Source organism: Salvelinus fontinalis, chromosome 2 (assembly GCF_029448725.1).
Source record: "Salvelinus fontinalis isolate EN_2023a chromosome 2, ASM2944872v1, whole genome shotgun sequence".
NCBI lineage: Eukaryota > Metazoa > Chordata > Actinopteri > Salmoniformes > Salmonidae > Salvelinus > Salvelinus fontinalis.
The window spans coordinates 52,919,952-52,942,132 of NC_074666.1; the positions used below are offsets into that span (position 1 = coordinate 52,919,952).

General features: G+C 40.5%; 1 protein-coding gene across 2 annotated transcripts in view; it reads right to left on the reverse strand.

Moving 5' to 3' along the window:
* LOC129821046 (serine/threonine-protein kinase 32A-like) overlaps positions 1-21,541 on the reverse strand; it is a 76,188-nt gene extending 54,647 nt beyond the window's left edge. For both annotated transcript variants that reach the window (XM_055878293.1, XM_055878284.1), the window contains exons 1-4: positions 21,051-21,541; positions 10,750-11,021; positions 6,276-6,331; positions 5,883-6,034 (exon numbers count right to left, since the gene is read on the reverse strand). In XM_055878293.1, coding sequence (XP_055734268.1) covers positions 5,883-6,034; positions 6,276-6,331; positions 10,750-10,801 — 260 coding nt within the window. In that variant the 5' untranslated portion in view covers positions 10,802-11,021; positions 21,051-21,541. The remainder of the gene's footprint in view (positions 1-5,882; positions 6,035-6,275; positions 6,332-10,749; positions 11,022-21,050) is intronic.
* Positions 21,542-22,181: the final 640 nt, after the last annotated feature.

Genomic DNA, 22,181 nt, shown 5'->3' on the forward strand with positions numbered 1-22,181 from the left:
AACATGGTAGAATTGCAGGATAATAGCTTTAAAGCTGCAACAACAGGAAATCTCTCTGCCCAATGACAACATTTTGAGAATGCAGGAGCTCGACAATGGCAAAAATGTATCTCCGATGCCAAAACAGGAGGGCCTTTAAAATGTTCCAAGACTTGGTTCGTACAGTCCAAATACTGCCGAAGTCATAGTAGAACTATTTACTAAACCTCGAAGCCGTAAGACTGCTAAAAAGTTGGTTAAATAGCTAACCGAAAAGCTACCCGGACTATCTAAATTGATCCTTTTTTTTAACTCATCACATACTGTATGCTGCTGCTACTGTTTATTATCTATCATGTTGCCTAGTCACTTTATTCCTACACTGAACAAAAATATAAATGAAATATGCAACAATTTCAAAGATTTTACTGAGTTACAGTTCATACAAGGAAATGTGTCAATTTAAATAAATTCATTAGGCCCTAATCTATGGATTGCACATGACTCGGAATACAGGTACTGTATGCATCTGTTGGTCACAGATACTTAAAAAAAAAACAGAGTCAATTGACGCACCTGTGAAAAAATCCCCATCAAAATCTGTCAGTTTAAGCTAGGGATGGGCTGCATCTCAATCTACCACATCCGCCTATGGCGGCCTTCAGCAATTCTGTCCCTACTCTCACACCATGCACGCTACAGAACTCAAGTGTCTTTGAATATGTATGAATACTTAGCTGCAATGGTCATCTGCCATCTTGGCCTAAATTACAATAAATTACAATAAGCAATCACCACAGTTTACTGTAGAACTAAGACTATGCTGTCCTAATGAGCCACATACGAGGCAGTGCAAACTTATGTAGAGAGAAAGAGTCATTTAGCATCCCCAGCAGGTTGTGAGGGTGGCATACACTGCCACCTGTTCATTATTTTCAACAAGCCTGGGATTCTGATTAGTTTTCTTGGCATGGACTCTCCCACCCAGGTCAGTTTGTTCTACCTCACATGCAGTTTGAAAACACCCTTCAGGCCAATTTAGAACCAGCACATCTCACAGTAAGCTACTTGAGAGGTGGAATCCCATGCAGAGAAAAGTACTGGCCTTTGGACCAATGGGTTCCAATTGATGTTTTTCCTGAAAAATATTCACACCCCTTGACTTTTTCCATATTTTATTGTGTTACAGCCTGAATTTTAAAATCAATTAAATTGAGATTGTCACTGGCCTGAACACAATACCCCATAATTGTTTTAAACAAATTGTTATGGCAAGCCTAAATAAGTTCAGGAGAATAAATGTGCTTAACAAGTCACATTATAAGTTGCATGGACTCCCTCTGTGTGCAATAATATTGTTTAACATTCTTTTTTAATAACTACCTCATCTCTGTACCACAGACATATAATTATCTGTAAGTAAATCTCAAACAGATTCAACCACAAAGACAAGGGAGGTTTTCCAATGCTTCACAAAGAAGGTCCCCCACTGGTACAGTAAAAGGGTAAAAAAAAGGAGACAATGAATATCCCTTTGAGCATGATGAATTTCAGGGATTTCACCATGAGGCCAATGGGGACCTTAAAACAGTTACAGAGTTGAATTAACGGCTGTGATAGGAGAAAACTGAGGATGAATCAACAACATTGTAGTTACTCCACAATACTAACCTAATTGATAGAATGAAAAGAAGGAAGCCTGTGCAGAATACAAATATTCCAAAACATGCATCATGTTTGCAACAAGGCACTAAAGTAATACAACAAAAATTGAGGCAAAGCAATTACATTTTTGTTCTTAATACGAAGCGTTATGTTTGAGGCAAATCCAATACAACACATTAGTGAGTACCACTCTCCATATTTTCAAGCACAGTGGTGGCTGCATCATGTTATGGGTATGCTTGTAATCGTTAAGGACTGGGGAGTTTTTCAGGATAAAAAGAAACAGAATGGGGCTAAGCACAGGCAAATTCCTAGACGAAAACCTGGTTCAGTTTGCTTTCCACCAGACACTGGGAGATGACTTCACCTTTCAGCAGGATTTGCTTACCAAAAAGAAAGTGAATGTTTCTGAGTGGCCGAGTTACAGATTGTACTTAAATCTACTTGAAAATCTATTGCAAGACTTGAAAATGGTTGTCTAGCAATGATCAACAACCAATTTGACAGCGCTTGAAGAATTTTGAAAAGAGTAATGGGAACATTTTTCACAATCCTGGTGTGAAAATCTCTTGGAAACTTACCCAGAAAGACTCTGTACAGCTGTAATTGCTGCCAAAGGTGCTTCCACAACGAATTGACCTGGGGGTGTGAATACTTATTTAAAATAGACATTTCTGTATTTAATTTTCTATAAAATCTAGAAACATGTTTTCACTTTGTCATTACGGGGTATTGTACGTAGATGGGAGAGAAAAAACAAACCATTTAATCAATTTTGAATGTAGCCTATAACAACAAAACGTGGAATAAGTTAAGGGGTATGAATATTTTCTGAAGGCACTGTATATTAGTTTCGCAAAGTGGCCCATAATGCACAACATAATGTATATTCTAGCACATTTACAGCACATTTACTATAATGCATGTTTAATTGACTCCCATGTTGTATCTGTAATGGCCTCCAAATCAATTAAAAGTTCCAAGGCCATTACTCTCTGGTTTACGTTGGAGTTTGCATATTTCGACAGAACAAACACGCCTTGAATTAATAACAAGAAGTCTAATGAATAGCTTATAGTTCAGCTCAATTTAAACAAAGTCAACACAGTGCTGATAGAAATACTGGAACAACTTTTACAATCAGGTAGCCTACAAAAAGCGCACACACACACACACACACACACACACACACACACACACACACACACACACACACACACACACACACACACACACACACACACACACACACACACACACTTAGAGAGAGAGAGAACTGAGGCCATCTCAGAAGTAGCTGACTGAAGCCTGCCTCTGCAGAACAGACCTGGATGAGTCCCCCCAATGTGACGGTGTTACATTGATTCCGGCCCCCTGATTGACTGACAGATCCCTTCAGCCAGAGGCTAATGCTCCTTCAGCTGCTGTCGACCGTGGGGAGAAATTACGCCCCATCCCAGCAGCCCCCGCTGAGGAGGCACAAGCTACAGTATGAGGCATCAAGGTCACGCCACTGTCTTCTGCCTTAACGCGCTTCACCTGCAGTCCACTGAGCTGCCTCCCCCTCGGCGAGACCATCCCAGCACTGTGACCTTCCACTAACTGACCTGACAACCTGCCAGAAGAAGGGCATACTAGTGTCCTGTAACATAATGTGATGTTTGAATAAACCAAGAGACTGTGTGAACAGTGACGTTATGTAGAGAGGCCCCGGTGTGCATTAAGGGGATTCTTGGTCGTGGATCACTCCCTGGGTCGTTTGATACACAAGGTATGGCAGATTGTTGACTAGAAAGAAATTCCAGATCATGTATGGCAATGAGACTAATAGGTGTGTTTACTGTATGCAGGTAACCTTCCTGGTTAAATAAAGGACAAATAGTGGAGAACTGTATTTGATGCATTGAGACCATTACAAAATAAGCATGTTGAATGAAAGACATGAGACACTTCACTACCTCACTGATGCCAATGAACATTCTTGTCCATGCACTTCATTAACTTCAAGTCCTTGTTCTTCTTCATTGTCGATTCAGTAAAGCAATTCCTGCCTTGTGATGCTCACCACAGGATGTGGAGTGAGACAGAAAATTCACCTTCAATAAAGTCAATTCCATCAGTGTCTCCGCTCCATCCAGTTTCACTGACAGCAACAGCTCAGGATGACGCCCAGACCAGCCAGTTTCCATAAAGGCCCTGTCTGTCTCTGAGTGGGCTACTTCTTTATCATCAATAGTAAAAATACATGCTTGTCTTGGCAGAGTGAGTGATGTGTAGCTGAGTAGGATGCCTAGTGTGTGTGTGTGTGTGTCTCTCTCTCTCTCTCTCTCTCTCTCTGACTAAGTTCAGTATGTCTTTACAATGTACTTACAGTACCAGTCAAAAGTTTGGACACACCTACTCATTCAAGGGTTTTTCTTAATTTTTTATACATTGTAGAATAATAGTGAAGACATCAAAACTATGAAAAAAGACATCACGTAGTAACCAAAAAAGTGTTAAACAAATCAAAATATATTTTTGATTTTTCAAAGTAACCACCCATTTGCCTTGATGACAGCTTTGCACACTCTTGGCATTCTCTCAACCAGATTCTTGAGGAATGCTTTTCCAACAGTCTTGAAGGAGTTCCCACATATGCTGAGCAGTTGTTGGCTGCTTTTCATTCACCTGTGGTCCAAATCCTCCCAAACCATCTCAATTGGGTTGGGGTCGGGTGATTGCGAAGGCCAGGTCATCTGATGCAGCACTCCATCACTCTCCTTCTTGGTCAAATAGCCCTTACACAGCCGAGAGGTGTGTTTTGGGTCATTGTCCTGTTGAAAAACAAATGATAGTCCCTCTAAGCGCAAACCAGTTGGGATGGCTATCGCTGCACAATGCTGTGGTAGCCATGCTGGTTAAATGTGTTTTTGAATTCTAAATAAATCACTGAGTGTCACCAGCAAAGCACCAAGACACCATCACAGCTCCTCCTCCATGCTTCACGGTGGTAACCACACATGCAGAGATCATCCATTCACGTACTCTGCCTCTCACAAAGACATGGTGGTTGGAACCAAAAATCTCAAATTTGGACTCATCAGACCAAAGGACAGATTTCTACCAATCTAATGTCCATTGCTCATGTTTCTTGGCCCAAGCTTGTCTCTTCTTAATATTGGTGTCCTTTAGTAGTGGTTTCTTTGCAGCAATTCGACCATGAAGGCCTGATTCATGCAGTCTCCTCTGAACAGTTGATGTTGAGATGTGTCTGTTACTTGAACTATGTGAAGCATTTATTTGGGCTGCAATCTGAGGTGCAGTTAACTGTAATGAACTTATCCTCTGCAGCAGAGTTAACTCTGGGTCTTCCTTTCCTCTGGTGCTCCTCATGACAGCTAGTTTCATCATAGCGCTTGATGGTTTTTGCGACTGCACTTGAAGAAACTTTCTGTTATAAAGACATGTTCTTGAAATTTTCCGGATTGACTGACCTTCATGTTTTAAAGTAATGATGGACTGTCGTTTTTCTTTGCTCTTGAGCTGTTCATGCCATAATATTGAATAGCCAAATAGGGCAATCTTCTGTATACCACCACTACCTTGTAACAACTGATTGGCTCAAAAGGCATTAAGAAGAAAATAAATTCCACAAATTAACAAGGCGCCCATGTTAATTGAAATATTACCTCATGAAGCTGGTTGAGAGAATGCCAAGAGTGTGCAAAGCTGTCATCAAGGCAAAGGTTGGCTACTTTGAAGAATCTCAAATATAAAATCTATTTTGATTTGTTTAACACTTTTTTGGTTGCTACATGATGCCATATGTGTTATTTCATAGTTTTGATGTCTTCACTATTATTCTACAAAGTAGAAAATAGTAAAAACTTTTGACTGGTCCAAACTTTTGACTGGTACTGTACTTCAATAATCCTTCACAAGTAACTACCCACATGATTTTCAAAGACAAAAAGTCTGAGGTTTTGTTCTACTTTTTTGTTTTGTTTGTCCTCCTCCATTCTATACGTCAAAGCCTTGGCTGAGCAAACATACATGTTAGATTGGGCATTCAAGCTTCTGCCACTTTCAAGGTGAGAGTCCTCTCGCTACAGATGCTTTATCACTGTCTTCAAAGCACTTGTTCCTAACAGTTGCTGTTGTTTCTTTCTTTCTTGTTCCTTTCTTTCTTTAACGAATGCACCCCCCCCCCCCCCCCCCCCCCCCCCCCACACACACACACACACAATGAGCCTTACCAGAAATTGACAAGGAAAGGATGCTCAAGGTTCCGCATGATCTGCATCTCCTTGAAAACATTGCGGACCTCGTTCCGTTCCACACACTTCAGTTTGTTCATATACTTCATGGCATACATTTTCTTTGTGTCCTTCTTCTGCACAATGCACACCTAGAGAGAAACAGACAATAGCTCTGCATACATCCTGCTATCCCCTGAGTTTACTGAATGGGTTTCTTACTGATCATTGCCTTGTGGTTTTACCTAGATGTAAACACAAGCTGTAAGAAAGTGCTTTGATAGAATGTGAAAGTACTGTTCGACTGCATCTGTGGCTCCTATTGTCAAGACAACTAAGAACTGATTATTTCAAGTGGAGGTTGGACTCAGCAATTTACCAAAACAGACTTACCTTCCCGAAACTTCCTTTCCCGATAGCCCTTAGGATCTGGAAGTGGTCAAAATTGACTGGGGAAAGAAGAGGAGCATCTCTTTATTTTCATATTCGCAGGCAAACGGCATACAATTTCATGCAATCACAATCTTGTTGAAATACATAGAGGATGCACGAGAAAATCTAAATGGCACTAGAAACAATTGACATTCAGCGTTCCTTTTTAACTTGTGTGAGGCAGTGTTATTATCTCAAATGGAAAAGGATCTAAATGTGAAGTCATTTTGGCCGCGGTAAGTTGTTTCATTCAGTTCATTACAGTTCATTACAATCAGATGTAGACAGACTGCTCCCTTGATACAAAATGAACTTGCGGAGAGAAATAAAAGGTTGTTTACATTATAGCCCAGAAGATGAACATTTTTTTAAATGTTGCACGTTTTTCTCTGAAACAAAATACACCATCTCTTCTCAGCACACTTACTACACTCCCAGTCAGTACTACACTCCCAGTCAAAAGTCTCATGCCCATTGGGGGCACAGGGGCACGTGCCCCCTCAGATTTATCCTGTTTTAAAATATACTGTATATATATATATATATTGTTTTAATGGGGCATTTTTTTGTTAAATTTGTTGTTGTTTGTCTGTAATACTGCTAGTCAACTAGCAATTTTATGAAGTTGGTCCAGAAAGGTTCAAAATGTCACACCTCTCACACTATCTGCAAAGAAGACATTTCAGGTTATCAATGAAGTTAGAGTAGCTAGCTTGTCTAGCTATCTTAGCTGGCATGCCTGCTGACAAGCAATAACTAAATATACTGACGATTTTTGGGGTGCAGGACGCCCCTGCTCCCAGTCCCAATTTAACCTGAACCTGCACCAATTATCGGTCTAATCTCAAAAAACATTTCTATTCAATTGGAACCAGTTGTGGCCTGTCTTCACAGCCATGGCAATCGAAACAGAGGGTTATCCCTCTTTCTATCTGCCATCTCCCAGGGTGACGTGCAGCTGCCACCCACTCTCTCTCTCTCTCTCTCTGGTCCCGGTCATGTGACCTGGCCGGTGTACCCCCGCCGAGCAGCGACACCTCACATCCCCTCCGAGTGGATGGATTGGATGTGACAGTTAATGATATGCTCTGTTAGTCATGTATCAGTGGCACTTCCCCTCTCCGCTACTTGTGTTTCACTGTTCACTACAGGCTCTGAGCCTAACTCTGGTTCTGATGGGGTTTTAGGGAAGGACAGCTGTGGTTTGACTGCGAGGAGAGCAGAGCAGCGGGTGCACAGAGACAGAGGCTGCGGTCCCGGTTACTTACTCTTTCTCTATCTATCTCTCTGTATCTCTCAGTCTCTCTCTCTGTCTGTCTCCCCTCCCCCCTCGCTCTGATGTTCACAGAGGCAGGAAGCTCTAGCGGAGCCCCATATGCACTAGTACGCAGCCATGACTGAGTAAGTCATGCGGTTGCTGTGGCGACTGAAACAGAACCCACGGGTCCCAGTCAGCCGGAGCGTGAATAAAGCATGATCACCAGACAGGCGTGCCCATTAAGAGAAGTGGAAGCCCCAGGGGACAGACAGACAGACAGGCAGACATGGAGGGGGGACAGGTCACAGCTTTAGCATGATTGTCAACAGAACAAAGTCACAGAACAAAGAACACTTAATTCCCAATCCCATTCTTAATAGACTTATAAAGCACTCAGTCCTGTTGATGTACTAAATCTCTCTCTATGGTTCTCTATCTGTCATTTGTCCTGTTATTTCTCTGGCCAACACCAATCCCAGGTGCCCAGGCAGTAAATTCAGGGCATTGGAAAATTGAATACTCAGCTTCAATGTCAAAACCACAACAACAATGTCAAGGAGCACTCCAGTTATTTTGAACTTCCAAGTACAATTCCAAGTCACACGTGACTTTTATTTCTAAGGTGATGACTTTGTCCATAATGGGTAACTAATGGGATCGATGGCAGAAGCTCAAATTTAAGGAAATAACAAATGTTGAAAGAAATGTATGACGATTATTCTGGCAACGGCATAAGAATACTACGTGGATGCAAACAATGTCCATAGTGTGCACTCTAGAAAAGATACTGTACAATTGTACAGATATACAGTTGAAGTCGGAAGTTTACATACACCTTAGCCAAATACATTTAAACTCCGTTTTTCACAATTCCTGACATTTAATCCGAGTAAAAATTCACTGTCTTTGGTCAGTTAGGATAACCACTTTATTTTAAGAATGTGAAATGTCAGAATAATAGTAGAGAGAATTATTTATTTCAGCTTTAATTTTTTTCATCACATTCCCAGTGGGTCAGAAGTTTACATACACTCAATTAATATTTGGTAGCATTGCCTTTAAATTGTTTAACTTGAGTCAAACATTTTGGGTAGCCTTCCACAAGCTTCCCACAATAAGTTGGGTGAATTTTGGCCCATTCCTCCTGACAGAGCTGGTGTAACTGAGTCAGGTTTGTAGACCTCCATGCTCACGCACGCTTTTTCAGTTCTGCCCACACATTTTCTATAGGATGAGGTCAGGGCTTTGTGATGGCCACTCCAATACCTTGACTTTGTTGTCCTTAAGCCATTTTGCTACAACTTTGGAAGTATGCTTGAGGTCATTGTCCATTTGGAAGACCCATTTGCGACAAGCTTTAACTTCCTGACTGATGTCTTGAGATGTTGCTTCAATATATCCACACAATTTTCCTACCTCATGATGCCATCTATTTTGTGAAGTGCACCAGTCCCTCCTGCAGCAAAGTACCCCCACAACATGATGCTGCCACCCCCGTGCTTCACAGTTGGGATGGTGTTCTTCGGCTTGCAAGCCTCCACCTTTTTCCTCCAAACATAACGATGGTCATTATGACCAAACAGTTCTGTTTTTGTTTCATCAGACCAGAGGACATTTCTCCAAAAAGTATGACCTTTGTCCCCATGTGCAGTTTCAAACCGTAGTCTGGCTTTTTTATGGCGATTTTAGAGCAGTGGCTTTTTCCTTGCTGAGCGGCCTTTCAGGTTATGCCGATATAGGACTCGTTTTACTGTGGATATAGATACTTTTGTACCTGTTTCCTCCAGCATCTTCACAAGGTCCTTTGCTGTTGTTCTGGGATTGATTTGCACTTTTTGCACCAAAGTACATTCATCTCTAGGAGACAGAACGCGTCACCTTCCTAAGCGGTATGACGGCTGCGTGGTCCCATGGCGTTTATACTTGCGTACTATTGTTTGTACAGATGAACGTGGTACCTTCAGGCGTTTGGACATTGCTCCCAAGGATGAACCAGACTTGTGTAGGTCTAAAACAAAATTCTGAGGTCTTGGCTGATTTCTTTTCATTTTCCCATGTTTTCAAGCAGAGTTTGAAGGTAGGCCTTGAAATACATTCACAGGTGTATCAGAAGCTTCTAAAGCCATGACATCATTTTCTGGAATTTTCCAAGCTGTTTAAAGGCACAGTCAACTTAGTGTATGTAAACTTCTGACCCACTGGAATTGTGATACAGTGAATTATAAGTGAAATAATCTTTCTGCAAACAATTGTTGGAAAAATGACTTGTGTCATGCACAAAATAGATGTCCTAACCGACTTGCCAAAACTATAGTTTGTTAACAAAAAATGTGTGGAGTGGTTAAAAAACAAGTTTTAATGACTCCAACCTAAGTGTATGTAAACTTCTGCCTTAAACTGTTCAAGTATTTCATGTATGTGTGTTTTTCTCTGAAAAGGAGAGTATTCACTCTGTCTGTTACAGCTGACCTACCAATAAATAATCCTTTGCTAATGCTTTGTCACCGTCATTAATTTGATACAGCTAAACATTTGCATAACATGTTAGCCTACATCAGCTGATGTGCTCTATAAACTGTCACAGTAACTGTATTCTAGTGAGTGAAGAAGGTTAGCTGTAAAAACCTTAGATCATCACTTATTGGCTTCCAAAATGTAAAACACCCTCAGATGACAGCTGATTCATTATGTAATATATATAAAAACACAATGTCTTTAATTAAAAAGGGAACCCAGTGACAGCCTTTGAATTGCTGATGTACTCTTACCTCTGTCGGTTTTGCCAAAGTGAGTGAATTCAATCTAGAGGATTTGTCACATTCAAAGATGTTGAATTCCACTTAGCTAGTATATACTGTAAGCCCAACACAGTGCATAATTACACATAGAACGCTATGTTATAGGAATCATATGATCTCTATGACACAATGTCTGCATACCTGAATGATAACTACCATTACACTTTATGAGACTTTAAGAAACCTGTTAGTAACCGTGGCTTTACTGATCCTTACATTTCTATTGATGTACTGCATCTTCTTCATCTGTTTGTTCAATCTATCGTCTTCATTTTTGATACAGAGGCTACTGGAGTACACTCAGAGAAGACAAATCCAAAAGGAGAAATGTCTAATAATCCTCATTGCCCACTTTATAACAGTTTCGGTCATTACTCACCCTCCTCTGTGTCATCGGTGACGGAAGCCTTGTTGGATTGTCCCAGCCCCATGTCTGTTCCTGTAGTCTCCAGCCAGGCAGGTCCCTCTCAGCTCAGTACGGAATAGCTGTCCCACAGCCAGGGAGACATAGCCTGGAACCTGGGCTTGACCAACCTACCTAGATCCACCAGTTGGGTTGATTGGAACTTGGCCTGTACTCTTCTCTGTACTCTATGGTTCCACACCCAGGGGTGTGGATCTCTCTCTGCCCCCCCTCAACAGGAAACCAAACTATATAAGAGAAGAACACACAAACATGACACAATGCGTCAAAATCAAGAAGGGAGGGGGTTGAGTGGTTGAGCCAACACATCACGGTAATGCTCTACTCGTGTTGGTAGGAGATTGCCGAGAGATGCTCTTTGCGATTATGAACTTGTCAAATTCTTCGAAGGAGTATACCCAGCAAACCAAAATTGGTTCTGTGAAAGTTCCCAGAACATTTGTTAGGTTGCAACAAATGTTCCCATAACACAAAAATTGTCTTGTCGTCCTGAAGATTATAGAATGTTTGTATAAAACATTTGCCTGATTTTGCAAGAACGTTCCTAGAAAACATTCATTTTTGTTCTTTAAAGGTCCCCAGAATGTTTCATTATATTGTGGGAGAAGTCTGGTGAGAACATTGGGGTGACATCACAAAATGTATGTTTACAACAACAACAACAAAAACATGTCCAGTTGTGCAGATGATTCTACAATGTTTATTTTAAGCTGCAAAAAAAAAATATATCACAAAAAACATTTACCTGAGGTTACAAGAACATTCCCAGAAAACATTTTGTGTTCCCAAAACACAAAAAACTGTCCAGTTGTGCTGACATTCAGATACTGTTTGAATCAGGGTGCACAAACCATTCCTTTGACGTTGCAAGCATGTTGACAGAACAGCCTTTCTGAGATCTTTAAACTTCTTATGGCTGCAAGCCCGACGTCGGTACACTTATGACAACAGCCAGCTCAAGTGCAGGGCGCGAAATTCAAAATATATATATTTTTTAAATATTTAACTTTCACACATTAACAAGTCCAATACAGCATATGAAAGGTACACATCTTGTGAATCCAGCCAACATGTCCGATTTTTAAAATGTTTTACAGCGAAAACACCACGTATATTTATGTTAGCTCACCACCAAATACAAAAAAGGACAGACATTTTTCACAGCACAGGTAGCATGCACAAAGCCAACCTAACTAACCAAGAACCAACCAAACTAACCAACAAACAACTTCATCAGATGACAGTCTTATAACATGTTATTCAATAAATCTATGTTTTGTTCGAAAAATGTGCATATTTCAGGTATAAATCATAGTTTACATTGCAGCTACAATCAGAAATTGCACCGAAAGCAGACAGAATAATTACAGACACCAACGCCAAATAACTAAATACTCATCATAAAACATTTCTGAAAAATACATAGTGTACAGCAATTGAAAGACAGGCATCTTGTGATTCCAGCCAATATTTCCGATTTATCAAGTGTTTTACAGCGAAAACACAATATAGCGTTATATTAGCTTACCACAATAGCCAAAAACACAAGCAATTTCCCAGTAGCAAAAGTAAGCGATCGTAACAAACAAGCAAAAGATATATAATTTTTGACTAACCTTGATTTTCTTCCTCAGATAACAGTCCTATAACATCAGGTTATACATACACTTATGTTTTGTTCGAAAATGTGCATATTTAGAGCTGAAATCAATGGTTACACATTGTGCTAACTTAGCTACTTTTTCCCACTACGTCCAGATTTTTCCTGACACTTTTTCTGACACATATTCTGACCAAATAGCTATTCATAAACATAACTAAAAAATACATGTTGTATAGGAAATGATAGATCCATTAGTTCTTAATGAAATTGCAGTGTTAGAATTCTAAAAATAACTTCATTACGATATGCAGCTTCTGTATAGCTAGAGTACCCAAACTTTGGGCGCCCACGACTAGTTCACATGTACGACAGATATATGAAATAGCATCATAAAATGTTTCTTACTTTTGCTGATCTTTCATCAGAATGTTGGACAAGGTGTCCTTTGTCCAGAACAATCGTTGTTTGGATTTAGAACGGCAACTTTCCCTCTTGATTTAGCACGCGCACTAGCCAAGTGGCACGGATCTCTCCATCGTCAACAAAGTCAGAGAACGGAACACGGCAAAACTCCCGAAGAAATTTCAATAATCTGATTAAACTATATTGAAAAAACATACTTTACGATGATATGGTCACATGTATCAAATAAAGTAAAAGCCGGAGATAGTAGTCGTCCATAACGGCAGCTAAACAGAAGGCAATCCCACTGTCCACCTCGCGCTCCCCAGAGTACCGGAAATGAGGGACACGTCATACAAAGAGCTTGTATTCCACTTCAGACCAAGATAAACACTAAATTTCTTCTCTCACAGCCTCTTGACATCCAGGGGAAGGTCTATGAAGTGCACGTAGACTCTTACGTATCATGCCCATGTATAGGCAGGAAGAAGAACAGAGCCTCGATTTCAGACTTTCCACTTCCTGGTCAGGAAGTTTGTGCCAAATGAGTTCTGTTTGACTCACAGATATAATTCAAACGGTTTTAGAAACTAGAGAGTGTTTTCTATCCAATAGTAATAATAATAATATGCATATTGTACGAGCAAGAATTGAGTACGAGGCTGTTTGAAATGGGCACCTTTTATCTGGCTACTCAATACTGCCCCTGCAGCCATAAAAAGTTAAAGGATCCCAGAACATTTAATTAGATTGTGGGAACAGTGTGGGTACATTACAAGAGATAGGATCCAAAACCACAAAATGTACTCAGTTGTGATGACATTCATACAATGTTTAAGTTAGCTTGCATATGACATTCCTATAATGTTGTAAGAATATTGGAACAACTTCTGGTTCCCAGAACATTTCAGAAGCCCTTTCCTGCAGTCAAATTACCTAGTGGCAGTATTACATTTTTTCATAATTTCAAAATTAATAAACATTACTTCAAAAACCAGCTGAAAATCTGGTGTTTCTATGTCAAACAGTTTTGTTATATTTCAGTCTTCTGTAATGTACAGTATCAGTCAAAAGTTTGGACACACTTACCCATTCAAGGGTTTTTCTTTATTTTTACTATATTGTAGAATAATAGTGAAGACATCAAAACTATGAAATAACACATATAGAATAATTTAGTAACCAAAAAAGAGTTAAACAAATACAAATATATTTTAGATTTTAGATTCTTCAAAGTAGCCACCCTTTGCCTAGATGACAGCTTTGCACACTCTTGGCATTCTCTCAACCAGCTTAACCTGGAATGCTTTTCCAACAGCCTTGAAGGAGTTCCCATATATGCGGACCACCTGTTGGCTTCTTTTCATTCACTCTGCGGTCCAACTCATCCCAAACCATCTCAATTGGGTTGAGGTCAGGAGATTGTGGAGGCCAGGTCATTTGATGCAGCACTCCATCACACTACTTATTGGTCAAATAGCCATTACACTGCCTGGAGGTGTGTTGGGTCATTGTCCTGTTGAAAAACAAATGATAGTCCCAATAAGCGCAAACCAGATGGGATGGCGTATTGCTGCAGAATGCTGTGGTAGCCATGCTGGTTAAGTGTGCCTTGAATTCTGATTTACGGTGGGAACCACACATGCGGAGATCACAAAGACATGGCGGTTGGAAACCAAAATCTCAAATTTGGACTCATCAGACCAAAGGACAGAATTTCCACCGGTCTAATGTCCATTGCTCATGTTTCTTGGCCCAAGCATGTCTCTTATTATTGGTGTCCTTTAGTAGTGGTTTGTTTGCTGCAATTCGATCATGCAGGCTTGATTTACGCAGTCTCCTCTGAACAGTTGATGTTGAGATGTGTCCGTTACTTGAACTCTGTGAAGCATTTATTTGAGCTGCAATTTCTGAGGCTGGTAACTTTAATGAACTTCTGGGTCTTCCTTTCATGTGGCGGTCCTCATTAGAGCCAGTTTCATCATAGCGCTTGAAAGTTCTTGCGACTGCACTTGAAGAAACTTTCAAAGTTCTTGACATTTTCCGGATAGACTGACCTTGCAGCGTAGCCTAGTGGTTAGAGCGTTGGACTAGTAACCGGAAGGTTGCAAGTTCAAATCCCCGAGCTGACAAGGTACAAATCTGTCGTTCTGCCCCTGAACAGGCAGTTTACCCACTGTTCCTAGGCCGTCATTGAAAATAAGAATTTGTTCTTAACTGACTTGCCTAGTTAAATAAAGGTAAAAAAAAAAAAAAAAAAAAAAGACTGACCTTTATGTCTTAAAGTAATGATGGACTGTCATTTTTCTTTGCTTATTTGAGCCATAGTATGGACTTGGTCTTATACCAAATAGGGCTATTTTCTTTATACCACGCCTACTATGTCACAACACAACTGATTGGCTCAAACACATTACGGAAAGAAATTCCACAAATTAACTTTTAACTCCAGGATGCTGGCCTTCTAGGCAGAGTTGCAAAGAAAAAGACATATCTCAGACTGACCAATAAACATTAAAGATTAAGATGGGTAAAAGAACACAGACACTGGACAGAGGGACTCTGTCTAGAAGGCCAGCATCCCAGAGGCATCTGTTTCTCAAACTAGGCAATTTAATGTACTTGTCCTCCTGCTCCGTTGTGCACCGGGGCCTCCCACTCCTCTTTCTATTTTGGTTAGCGGCAGTTTGTGCTGTTCTGTGAAGGGAGTAGTACACAGCGTTGTATGAGATCTTCAGTTTCTTGGTAATTTCTCACAAGGAACAGCCTTAATTTCTCAGAACAAGAATAGACTGACGAGTTTCAGAAGAAAGTTCTTTGGTTTCTGGCCATTTTGAGCCTGTAATCAAACCCACAAATGCTGATGCTCCAGACACTCAACTAGTCTAAAGAAGGCCAGTTTAATTGCTTCTTTAATCAGGACAACAGTTTTCAGCTGTGCTAACATATTTGCAAAAGGGTTTTCTAATGATCAATTAGCCTTTTAAAAGTATAAACTTGAATTAGCTAACACAACGTGCCATTGGAACACAGGAGTGATGGTTGCTGATAATGGGCCTCTGTACGCCTATGTAGATAATCCATTAAAAAAAAAACAATCAGCCGTTTCCAGCTAGTCCTTTACAACATTAACAATGTCTACTCTACACTATATTTCTGATCAATTTGATGTTATATTAATGGATAAAAAATGTGCTTTTCTTTTAAAGACAAGGACATTTCTAAGTGACCCCAAACTTTTGAACGTTAGTGTATATTGTGCAGTAGTAGGTGATATAGAGACACATGGCATTCCAATTTCATTCATAAGACATTTTAACAGCCTTTAATCATACAGTACAAACACAACCCTATTTTTTTTTTACACTTCATATGTTGACAATCGGCACATTATTTCAGTCATAGGACATTCTAACAGCATGTAGTCATACAAATCAAATCAAATGTTATTTGTCACATGTGACAGTGAAATGCTTACTTACGGGTCCTTTTCCAACAATGCAGAGTTAAAGATGAAGAAAAAAAAAAAAAAAGAAAAATATGAAATAGTGACACGAGGAATAAATACACAGACAATAACAAGTAACAATAAGAAGTCAAAATAGCATCGCTATAACATACAGGGAGTACCCGTACCGAGTCGCTGTGCAAGAGTACGAGGTTATTGAGGTAGCTATGGACATATAAGTAGGGGTAAAGTGACGTACATGGTGAGTGTGAAAGTGTGTGTGTATGTGTGTGAGTGTGGCATCAGTATGCATGTGTTGTGTTAATGTTATGTGTGTATGGGCGTATGTAGTGTGTGTATGTGTGTCGGGGTGTCAGTGTAAGTATGTGTGAGTGTGTGTGCATAGATTCAGTGCAAGAGAGTTAGTGCAACAAAGGGTCAATGCAGGTAGTCCGGGTAGCCATTTGATTAGCTATTTAGCAGTCTTGTTCAGCAGTCTCGTGGCTTTCGGGTAGAAGCTGTTCAGGGTCCTGTTGGTTCCAGACTTGGTGCACTGGTAATGCTTGCCGTGCAGTAAGAGAGAGAACCATCTATAGCTTGGGTGGCTGAATTCTGACACATTTTTGGGGCTTTTTCTGATTCCGCCTGGTATAGAGGTCCTGGAAGGCAGGGAGCTCAGCCCCCTGTGATGTACTGGGCCGTACTCACCATCTTCTGTTGCACATTCTTTGAATGTTTTTGGGATGTTATCATCCCAATGTTAGATAAAACCCTAGAACCTAACAGGAATCTTAGCTAATGTTCTGGGAATGTTCCCGGTTTGCTGGATAGGCTACTTTCATACTAGCCTCTGCCGAGTCCCCAACAACCGGGTTAACAATGGGTGGATTTGATTATGCTGAGCCGCGGGGCACCGGTCTATGGCGCGTGACTTGAATGGGCAGAAGCAGTGAAGGAAGAGCACCTTCCTCAAAAGGAACAGTAATCTGCACCGCTCGGTCATGTTGTCAACAAGGCAGCATGATGCATCATCCAGAAACATACATCTCTTTTCCATAAAATATATGTTCGAATTTTCTAACTAGTCTTCATTTGGAAGGCAGATACAGCCTTTTTATAAAAGGTAATCACTTTTGAATGTGAAAGCACAGGATCTTGATCCAGTGGGCTTTGAACTGCTGGCTCATGCCCAGGAGGCAGTCCAGTTCTAAAACGAACGCAATCAACTTTCACCTGGTGTTTCGCCTACTCGGGTGCACGGGCCAGATTAATCGAATCAAGGCGACAGACAATCCATCGTAACTCCTCCTCAATATTTACTGGATTAGTTGAACAGTACAGAAGAGAACCTCTCCCGGCAGTTTTTTTTCTTCTTGTCTAGACTAGTATGCAGGGGATCTAGTTTCAGGAGTTTCTTTTACCCCTGCTACATTAGGTTGCTTTCATACTAACCCTAAGGAAATTGATAACTTGAAAACTGGCTGACAAATAAGGCAAGCTAAATACATTCTCTGAAATATTTAATTATTGGAGTGATACACTGATTCTTGTTTGAGTATGAGGATAAAATAGAACAGTTTCAGTATTTTTTATTTTTTTTTGCAGTGTTGAAAGTAATTTCATGCAATTCTTCTAATTTTGCCATGTGGCGGAGAGAAGAATTTGCCGTCTCAAAGGTAATATCCTGCAATTCTACAGATGTCGCCCTGAGGTGGAAAGAAACTTTTGCAGTGGAAAGATAATTTCCTGCAATGCTACACATTTTGCCATGTTCATATACTATCTGAGTGACAAAAAAAGATATGGGGGCCCTATTATGGTCAGGGCCCCTGGGCACATGCCCTGCACGTCTACTCAGTCATTTGGTGAGGATTATTTGAGTGACTGTCATTGACTGACATAACTATTGGAAAACTGTTGATTCTCTACAAAATTTCAAAATGATTCTACTTTTCTAACTCTTAACAGCGTAATCTGCGTATAGGTGTAACGGAGTTAAGAATGTGCCCTAAACTCACTCCACAACTAGCTTAAAATGTCGCAGATAGAGCCATCCAATTGGTGCCTTTTAGGTGGGTCAACCCATTGGAATGTTTTTAAGGAGGGCCAGTGACCCAGATCGACTGTTAAGACTCAACGGCCGGGGTAGCTCGCTGTGTAGCGAGTGTAGAAGGGGTGAATGTAACGGAGAAAAGAACGTGCCGTAAGCTCACTCCACAGCTAACTTGAAATGTCGATGGTAGAGCCATCCAATTGGTGGCTCAACTCGTTGGAACGTTGTCAAGGAGGGCAGTTACCTGTGTTGCGAAGCAGATGATCACTGGTGTGAGTCCAGTATGGGGCAGTCGGACAGTGGAGGAAGCAAAGCTGTTAGCAGCACACTGACCCCCGTTACATACAGTGCCTTCGGAAAGTATTCACATCCCTTGACTTTTTCCAAATTTTGTTACGTTACAGCCTTATTCTAAAATGGATTACATTTATTTTTTTCCCACAGAAATCTACACACAATACCCCACAATGACATAGCGAAAACAGGTTTTAATATTCAGACCCTTCGATATGAGACTCTAAATTGAGCTCAGGTGCATCCTGTTTTCCATTAATCATCCTTGAGATGTTTCTACAAGTTGATTGGAGTCCACCTGTGGTAAATTCAATTGATTGGACATGATTTGAAAAGGCACACACCTGTCTATATAAGGTCCCACAGTTGACAGTGCTTGTCAGAGCAAAAACCAAGCCATGAGGTCGAAGGAACTGTCCGTAGAGCCCAGAGACAGGATTGTGTCGAGGCACAGATCTGGGGAAGGGTACCAAAAAAATTCTGCCGCATTGAAGGTCCACAAGAACACAGTGGCCTCCATCATTCTTAAATGGAAGATGTTTGGAACCACCAAGACTCTTCCTAGACCTGGCCACCCGGACAAACTGAGCAATAGGGGGAGAAGGGCCTTGGTCAGGTAGGTGACCAACATCCCGATGGTCAATCTGACAGAGCTCCAGAGTTCCTCTGTGGAGATGGGAGAACCTTCCAGAAGGACAACCATTTCTGCAGCACTCCACCAATCAGGCCTTTATGGTAGAGTGGCCAGATGGAAGCCACTCCTCAAAAGACACATGACAGCCCGCATGGAGTTTGCCAAAAGGCACCTAAAGAATCTCAGACCATGAGAAACAAGATTCTCTGGTCTGATGAAACCAAGATTGAACTCTTTGGCCTGGATGCCAAGCGTCATGTCTGCAGGAAACCTGACACCATTCCTACAGTAAATCATGGTGGTGGTAGCATCATGCTGACAGGATGTTTTTCAGCAGCAGCAACTGGGAGACTAGTCAGGGTTGAGGCAAAGATTAACGGAGAAAAGTACATTGAGATCCTTGATGAAAACATGCTCCAGAGCGCTCAGGCCCTCAGACTGGGGCAAATATTCACCTTCCAACAGGACAATGACCCTAAGCACACAGCAAAGACAACACAGGAGTGGCTTCGGAACAAGTCTTGAACCCGATCAAACATCTCTGTAGAGACCTGAAAATAGCTGTGCAGCAACGCTCCCCATCCAACTGACAGAGCTTGAGAGGATCTGCTGGGAAGAATGGGAGAAACACACACAGGTGTGCCAAGCTTGTAGCATCATACCCAAGAACTCGAAGGCTGTAAGCGCTGCCAAAGCTGCTTCAAGAAAGTACTGAGTAAAGGGTCTGAATACTTATGTACATGTGATATTTCCAGTTTTTTATATTATTATCTAAAAACCTGTTTTTGCTTTGTCATTGTGGGGTATTGTGTGTAAATTGAAAAGGGAAAATATATATATTTAACCAATTTTAGAATAAGTCAAGGGGTCTGAATACTTTTCCGAATGCACTTTCCACTCCCCAGAATCAAATGCAGTCACTAGATAATAGTAATAGTCACTAGATAATAGTAATAGATTAAAGACGGGAAAAAAGTATTGTTCCAAATTTTCCAATAAAGTCCCCCAAACTGTAGACCTATACAATAAATATATTTAGACATTTGGCTAAATTACTTCCATAAAATGTAACTTTATTATGTTTAATAAAACACCATTTTCCAACACCATACTAGGGTGGCTAATGTTACAATACTTCTCGATGTTTTAGCATTTGTGGCACAAAGCCCATTCAAGTCATGAGACCGATATAATGTTTAAATTATCTAAGTGATTTTATTGAGCTTCACACTCAATTTTAGATGATTTGGACATGCGTGCAAAAAATGCTAATATCGGTCCCATGATTTGAATGGTATTTGTTGCCACAAATGCCAAAAGGTTAGCATGTGTTACCAGTGCCAGGAAAACAAAATAATGGATTGCTGTCATACCTTGTCCATAGACTGCTTACAGGGTAAGTAAACCAATATGTAATTTTGTAATTTGGGTGAACTATCCCTTTAAGTTCAGTCGCATGTATGATTCCTATGTATGACACAGCCTGCGTGGCATGGGCATTCAAAAAACACTGCACTCCATTATAACGGAATGTAACGCAAACTTAATATTTTAATTTGCGTGTTAACCTAGTGGTAGCTATAAACAAAGTTAAAAAGAAATCAGATTTTGCTGTCCATTTTGTATACATTTTCTGGTATCCTCGATCCTATCCTAAATTAAATATAAAAAACCACTCTGAACGCTAAAGTACATAGAAATCGCATTGCTTTACTTAGAGCCATACGGGAAGGCATTCCGCTTAAAATCCAGTGACAAAATAGAAAGCATGCACTGAATAGAAAGTAGCCTAGGCATTCAAGCAGACACCATCATAACCTACCTTTAAATGCCGCGGGGCTTTTAGATAAATAACATATCCAGTTAAAAAAAAATGTAAGGTAGCCTATTTGAAGAGAAGAGGACAGTTCACGGCATCACTTTCTTGTTAGGACGACGCATCCATACACCTGCCCCGACTCACAAGAAGGACTGTCTGGAGTGATGAGGGAAGGAGGCGCAGATTGATCGTAAAACAAAATAATAAAAATAAAAGTGCGATTAGTTGTTCTCGTATTTTCTATACTGTTCGGGCAAAATTATTGTTGCTACTGAGGATACAATTGTATCATGAAACAAAAGAGAAAACTGCTACATTGTTGCACGAGATCAGCAGACGGCAGAATAATAGAGACCTCCACACACCGGTATATCGACTAGACTATAATTAGGATACTTGGCGCTACGCTGTATAGAACTCCCTCCTCGTGCATCTCGCAAAGCTCACCTCATCATATGGAATGTTGCCTTGCCTACTCACCCTCGCCTTGTGATTTTTATGAGGCGATTTATTCGCAGGTATTTATTTTCAGCAACTATATGTTCGGAATGCCGTCGGGTGTACACCAAATAAAAATGTGATTCACATTTTTAAAAATGTATAAAAAATTTATTAATTATTCACACTTTCAAACAGTCCATTTATATTTTCCAACGGGGCTATACATTTGGGTGAGATTTTTTTCTCGCCTGAGTAGCCTCGTTTCACTGCCAAAAATAAAATTAAACCATCTAGTGTTCAGCAAAATAACAACACAATGTCAAATACAGGTAGTGTCACGTTCTTCGTCCTCCTCGTCTGAGGAGGAGTAGGAGATATCGGGCCAATACGCAGTGTGGTGAGTATTCATATTTATTAGAATACTTTCAAATAAAGAACAAAAAACAATAAACTGACAAAATAAACGAAGACGCAACAGTCCCGAAATAGTGACCACAGGAACAACGTAACAGGAATAATCACCCACAATCCACAATACAAAACAGGCTACCTAAATATGGCTCCCAATCAGTGACAAAGACAAACACCTGCCTCTGATTGAGAACCATATCAGACCAAACACATAGAAATAGACAAACAACATAGAATGCCCACTCAGATCACACCCTGACCAAACAAAACATAGAAACATAT